General features: G+C 35.5%; 1 protein-coding gene across 1 annotated transcript in view; it reads left to right on the top strand.

The window, feature by feature from the left end:
* Positions 1-6,914, top strand: part of LOC122565251 (G-protein coupled receptor 54-like) — a 25,986-nt gene extending 19,072 nt beyond the window's left edge. The window contains exons 4-6 of the mRNA XM_043721026.1: positions 927-1,062; positions 1,797-2,035; positions 3,798-6,914. Coding sequence (XP_043576961.1) covers positions 927-1,062; positions 1,797-2,035; positions 3,798-4,154 — 732 coding nt within the window. The 3' untranslated portion in view covers positions 4,155-6,914. The remainder of the gene's footprint in view (positions 1-926; positions 1,063-1,796; positions 2,036-3,797) is intronic.
* Positions 6,915-7,469: the final 555 nt, after the last annotated feature.

Below are 7,469 nucleotides of genomic sequence, written 5' to 3'. Positions count from 1 at the left end.
GGGCTGAATGGCCTACTTCTGCACCTATTGTCTATTGTCTATAATCATAATAAGAGAGTTAATAAAAAGGGGATATAATTTTGAGGTGAAGGACAGAAGGTTTAGGGGGGTACTTGAAGAATTTTTTTCATCCACAGGATGGTGGAAATCTGTAATGGACTGACTGGGAGGATAGTTGAGGCAGGAGACTGCACAATGAATAAAAAGTACTTTTATAGCTGTTGTAATATTCAAGGCTATGGGCCAAGTGGTAGAAAATAGGATATTTTGTGAAGCCCTCTATGGCTAGATAACTTACTGCATTTACTACCATAGCATATAACTAATAAGCACAATCCTGGCAAATGGAAGAAACCCATAATTTATTGTCAGCAGAGACTTGGAGCTATGAACTAAATTTGGATCAGAATTCTTCAATCCATGACAAGGGGCAAACATATTCATTGTTCATCAATATAGCTTTTTTTCTTTGGAAAGTGAATGTGTGAATCCACAATTTTTGCAGAACTTTCTTTATCTGTTAACTCTTCTTTCAGTGGAGCTGTAAAGTAACCTTGAGTGGGTCGTTTTACATTTTGTATATATCTATCTGTATTCTTGAATTCGTAAGTCACCTCACATTCAGGCAGTCACAATGCCCATTCATAGTTGCTGCTACTCCTGTACTTCATAATAGCATGGCTGTTCCATCTGCTACTTTTGATTGTGTTTGTTTCTGGAGCCAACATTTGCCATTGATAAGAAATGATTCTAAATTTGGGGATTGTAAAATCTGATGCAGGCTTGGACAAATGATCGTGTGGGTGAACCTGGAGTTTATTATGAATCATGAATTCACCACCTTTGTTCATGCAGCATTGCACATCTCGTTGATATGAAAGCTTTCTGTGTGGTCTCTTTTTCGAAAGTATACTGTGTTGTTGCAGGTATCAGTACAGGCAACCTGTGTCACATTGACTGCAATGAGTGTAGACAGGTGGTATGTGACAGTATACCCACTCAGATCCCTGAGGCAGAGAACACCCCGGGTGGCAATGGCTGTCAGTCTTGGAATATGGATTGGTAAGTGAAAAGAAATCAAAGACTAAAATAGGAATATTTGTTTCGTATTTTTTAGAGGATGTTCATTCATTTTCTTTTGCCCTCAGTGACAATAATAAATTGTTAACAAATGTACTTCAGGAAAGGGTAATTGCTAGTTCATCATTTTAAATCTAGCTTAACAATTAAATATTAACTTTTTTGCAACCTTTATAAACAAACAAACCTGTACAATAAATCAAGTGGCTACTCATACCTGACATAGCTCAGTGTTAGCCTTCTGAACACAATTTAATCCAGATAAAATGTGTAAATAAATTGCAAAATAATATTATGTTTTAATTATATTAATTTGGCAGTACTGTAGGTATTTGTGCCTTCAGTTGCCTTGTCTTATGTTCTGGAATTCCGTCTCTAAATCCATACATCTCTTCGTCTTACTCTTCTTAAAACATTCCATAGAGCTCACCTCCAGGAACAATTTTTTGTCAACCCTTCCTAGTCTTTCCTTCACTACTTCGGAATTTGTTTATCATTTTGCTATATGAAGCGCCTTGTATATTCTTCTCTGTTAAAGTCACTCTATGAATAAATCTTTATTCCATTGTTTTATTGACTCATATTTACATTCTATATTCTTAAAATAATTATGCTTCTTATTCTAAAATAGCAAAAAATAATAATTGGAAACTTCCTAAAATGAAATAAAAATTATACTTTTATCTGAAATAGTTGCCTCTTGTATTCTGTTACAGGGTCTTTTATTGTGTCCATACCAGTGGCTATGTATCAGAAGATTCAAAATGGATATTGGTTTGGCCCCCAGGTGTATTGCAGTGAATCTTTCCCTTCTGCTTCTCATGAGAAGGCCTTTATCCTACATAACTTCTTAGCTGTCTATCTTCTCCCATTGGTCACGATCTGTGTGTCTTATACTGCCATGCTGCATCAGATGGGGCGACCAGCTGTGGAACCCATTGACAACAACTACCAGGTAGATTTTATTTGTGTTGTGAATTAATTAAAATAAACCCCCATGCTCTAGATAGCTTATCAATAGTGCTATAGGAAGCCTACTAGTTGAGCTAAGCTACAATTTTAGATTACATATATACTTGCAAATACCCAAATGATCAAGTATGCCCTGACAACATTCTGGCAATAGTACTGAAGACCTGTTTGCCAATAAGTGGCACTACAAATAAATAAAACATTGGTTTATGAATGTGATGTAATGTATGAAAGATTCTTGATTTGATTTTAACATCAAGTGGTGGCCTACAATTTTCCTGCATAGAGAAAGAGAGCAAGAATCAAAGAGGTGGAAGGTAATCAAGGAGAAAGGAGAAAGTGAGGACTGCAGATGCTGGAGATCAGAGCTGAAAAATGTGTTTCTTCAGGTTCCTGAAGAAGGGCTCATGCCCGAAACGTCGATTCTCCTGCTCCTTTGATGCTGCCTGACCTGCTGCGCTTTCCAGCAACACATTTTTCAGCTCCAATCAAGGAGAAAGAGCAGGAATTAAAAATAGTTCAACATAGTGCTGAGGTGGAGGAAAGAAACAATAATTAACAAAAGTAATTTATTTGATTCATGTAATATCAAAGAAACTATTTTCTCAAAATTCATCCTGATGAATGCTATTTTTAATTCCTTTAGCAAAATAGAAACAATGGCTTCGGTTATCAAATCACAACTATTTTAACATTTATGATAAATAATTAAAATAAATGGTTAATACCAGAATTTAAATCAGAATGTCTAGGCTAAAGTTCCATAGATTCAAACCTGAAATGAATGCCATTTTGCTGCAGATATTGAGTTTCAACTAAGGATGAAATTAGGATAAAAATCTAGTTGATCATCAATAAAATGAAATTTTCAGTTTATTCGATGATCTGTAACAAATACGTATATCTTCTGATCCAACTTTCCTTTCTCTGCTTTGACTACCCAATACTTTTATCCTCAGTTATAGTTTGAGGTTATCAAATTTCTATTGGCCCAGACCTAGCTTGCACCAACTCATCTTCCCATCTCCCTTGTGCTCACTAACTTACATTGGCTCCCAGCAATACCTCAGCTGTAAAATTCTCATCCCTACTTTCAAATCCTCACAAGGTCTCACTGTCTCTGTAATCTCCTTCTGCTCTACACCTCTTTCAGAAGTCTCTCATTCCAGTCTCTTGAACATGCAACTTTAATTGCATTAATGGCAACTATGCATTCAACTGCTGAAACTTTAAGTTCTAGAATTCTCCTCTTAAACATATCCACATCTCTACTTCTGTTTTCATCTTTGGGACATTAAAAGCTACTTCTTTGATTTAGCTTTGACCATCCATCCTATTATCTCCTTATCTGGCTTAGTGTCAAATTGTTTTTGATAATGGCACTTTAGGACACTTCACCACAATAATAGTTATATAAATATACGTTGTTGTTAATGTTAAACCGTGTAGTGAGTTGAAAATTCACTCAACTGGTTTCTCTGCTCTGGTGCAAAGTATGGGCAAATGTTCTCTGGCGAGCAGCAGGTCAAAGGGACATGTAAGAATGAATGAACAACTGGCGTTTTGCTGGAGTATTTGTGGGAGATAAGAGACTAGGTATGCAGATATTATAATGGTGTATAATCAATAATAAGGTAGATTTTACAGAGTCTTTGAAAGAATTTGATGGATTGATTGCCCTTCTCTCAGTCCTTGTTTTCATATGCTTTCAAGTTCTTTTCACAAACTATACCTGTATTTTGCAGGTTCAACTTCTTGCTGAAAGGTCAGAGGCTATGCGCACAAAGATCTCCAGGATGTTGGCAGTTATGGTCCTTCTCTTTGCCCTTTGTTGGGGTCCCATCCAGTTGTACATCCTTTTCCAATCTTTTCTTCCAAATTTTAACAGGAATTACTATACATACAAAGTCAAGATATGGGCGCATTGCATGTCCTACACAAATTCCTCCATCAATCCCATAGTATATGCATTCATGGGAGACAACTTTAGAAAATCATTCAAAAAGGCATTCCCGTTCATCTTCAAACAGAGAGTTGGGAACACAAACAATGGAAATGCTGCTGGCAACACGGAGATGCATTTCGTTTCATCTGGAACATAAGGGAATTTGATATTTTGGGATATATTGCTTAATTATTGAAAATATGTGAGTTGAACCAGGAAGGTCTGATAGAAGACTTTATATCAACTATTATTAGAATTTCATTCTCGTTGGCTAAGTGCCATCACCCATTAACAGTATCATTCAAACTTTACAGTGAATTGTTGTTCCCACACTATCTGGAATGCCAGTAACATCATCCTGTTTTCACATGAAATAAATATACTTATTATTCACATCATTTATCAATTTTGAAAGATATTTTTTCTGTAGATGATCAGAATTTAAAGCCCTGATGGTGTAAGGAAGTGTCTTACATCATGATTAACTGAGCCATAAAATCCAGAAAAGCCCTAAGATTAATCTCTAGACTTTGCTGAGGTAGATGGCATCTGTCAAGTTCCTCACTGGATGTTTCATCTAGTGTCGGAAGGGAAAAATGCAAATAAATGTGCTGTTCTTGACTATTATCCAATGATCTTTGCTGTAAATTGTGTGTGCATATGGATGTGCGTTGAGTGAAGGATTAGGTGCATGTTTGACAGCCCTTGTAATTCAACTGTTGTCACATGTTTATGTTCTTAGTGCCTCCTGGTGCTTCACTGAGTGTAATGAGATAGAGGGTCAAAAAGGTAATGACCTTATACTTAAAGGTATCCATTATTTACAACAATCATGTTGCAAGTATGTAGTTGTGAATTTTAATTAAATTGGTGATCTGTTCTATATTTCATTAATTTATATTTTGAGTGAAGCGGTGAAAGGATGAATTTGGAACAGTCACATTTAAAGAAAACAAAATATAGAATATGGAAATCTTATAATTTTTTGCAACTTTGACCCTCAGGGGTTGCTTAGTTTATTTTACAGTGCAGGAAATGATTGTAATGGCAAAGTGTGAAGTACAGAGGTATCCTGTACATATTTACATGATGGTGGGGTCCTCCAAATCAGTGATGTAACCATATATACTGGACGTGTCCAAGGTAGAAACACAAACCACAGTAGAAGGATGTCTACCCCAGTCCCAACCTCAAGATAATTGCTGTCCAATAGACACAAAATGCTTGACACAAAGCATCAATAGAATGTGCCTGACAGGCTCATAGCACTAATCCACACACCCAGCTCTCCTACAGACAATTTAAGAGATGTCTGCAGAGCTTGATGAGAAACAAAATTGTCATTTTTTTTCAAGTCAAGAAGAAACCATTATTCTTTTGTGACCTCAGAACATCCCAAAGCACGTCACAGCAAATCAACTTCTTTTTAGGCAGAGTGAGAGTTGTATAAAAAAGATTTCCTGTCCTGATCTCTACCCATTATATGTGTCACTTATGTGTAACAAAATCAGACAAATAACAATTAATAATAATCAGATCAATAATTTAGTGATGCTGATAGAGGAGAATTATTGGCCAGAACATCAGGATTCCATTCTGCCATGGGATCTTTTGCAACCACATGAGAAGGCAGATGGAGCCTCAGTTCAACATTGCATTTGGAAGGTGGCATTTCTGCTTCCTTGCAACTGTATTAAACTATTAGCCTGGATGATACTTTAAAAATCATAAAATACGATTTGAAACCATAACCTTCTGGTCTCAGGTAAGGATGCTACCTGCCCTCTTAGCCACAGCTAATATATCGAATGTTGAATCCTTTCTTTGAAGAGCTCTGAGCTCCAATATGTTTATAAATACTGTAGAAAATCACTATTTGTATTTAATCTCTGTGCATCTTGATAAATTGCTTCATGTACAAAATAAACATTCAGCATGTTTTTATGTATTGACCTTGCAAATATAACAATTGGCTGTTTTATTATGAAATATGATTTAGAGGCTGAAATGGGTTTTTAAATCTCCAGTTGCACGTTCTATTCTATCATGAATTAACTTATCATTGAAATAGAAAATAGCCATTACTGACCTATGCAGATCTGAAGGATTCAAGATTCCATTTCTGAAACTGGGTTGAATTATGTAGCCCAATTCAAACTGGCAGTAAAATTCTATAAAATGCCTATTCTAAGGAGAGGAACGTTCAAGCAATGCTTTCTTTCCTGACCCTGCTATTGTTTATGGATATCAGATGGGGACAGGACCAGATTTAGTTTTGACACCTTTAAGCACCCAGTTAAATAGACAGACAACATTCACTGTCTTTCAAAATGGTTGGCAGTTGAAGTAACCAAGTTAGAATTTAGGAAGGGAACCTTCCAAATGAGTTAGATATTGTATTAGGGTATTGAGATATTCATTGACTCAATTAGTTAAAGAATAATTAAAGACTTCATATCATTGAGGGAGGCCATCATAACTTTGCAAGTTCTTTGAAGAAATAATCTTATTAGTCCACTCCTCACTCTTGTCCTCTTCTTTTCAACTTTGTGAGCATTTAAATTATGCTTCCAATAAAGGCAAATAATTACAATGACAGCACTGAATGATGGATATCATTGATGTGGCAAACTTGTAACTGGAAATAACAGCTAGGATGACAGATTCAATCTGTTACTTGTGAATGTTTTTAATTTTCAAATAGTAAGAAGGAATCTAAATCTTTATAATCTTTATAATCTTTTCTGGCACTGCATGCATTTGGCTCAAAGAACTTTGCAGATTCTGTTGCTTTATTGTGATTATAGGTATGTGGATTGTTACTTTATTTATCATTTCCATGATTTGTTATTTAAAAAAATACACACTGTACTTTTTGGTTTGTTCAGTACAGTAAGTCTTTAATAGATTATTTCAGTGGTGAATAAAATCGTACTTATTAAATTACTGTCTTAAGAACTGTGTTACTTTCAGAGCTAATGAACCAAGATGAAGCCACATATCTAATCATCTGTAACTGAAATTTGTACTCTGAGCTGTTAAATAATCCTGTATGAGATTTTCAAGTCAACTGAATCCATGTTATTCAATCTGTGTTGCTTATCAATTACACATGAAAATATGACATGGTGATCATGAGTGGAGATATTTCTTAAGAATTAAAGACAATGTTGTAAACTTAAACTACAAGACAACACCTCAGCCAAAACCTGAAGTAGTGTAAAAGTTACATTTATACTATGATCCCAGAAAAAGAATGACATTTGATTTATGAATCTGTTCAGACCAATGGTTAGTTCCAACTTGGGATGGTGAAGCTGCAGGGTAGTCAAGACAACCTCTGGTATAATTCATGTGCGAGAAAGATAAAAAGTCTGTAAGGCAAAAAAAAACGTTTGACCTGCAGTTGAAAACAGCAAAGGGAAGAATTTGAAGAAAAGAAATACATCGGATCCAATACTAAATATCCATC

The sequence above is a fragment of the Chiloscyllium plagiosum genome, chromosome 31, assembly GCF_004010195.1.
Source record: "Chiloscyllium plagiosum isolate BGI_BamShark_2017 chromosome 31, ASM401019v2, whole genome shotgun sequence".
Lineage (NCBI taxonomy): Eukaryota > Metazoa > Chordata > Chondrichthyes > Orectolobiformes > Hemiscylliidae > Chiloscyllium > Chiloscyllium plagiosum.
The sequence above is the reverse complement of the archived record's forward strand: the minus strand, read 5'-3'. Positions and strand labels throughout refer to the sequence as shown.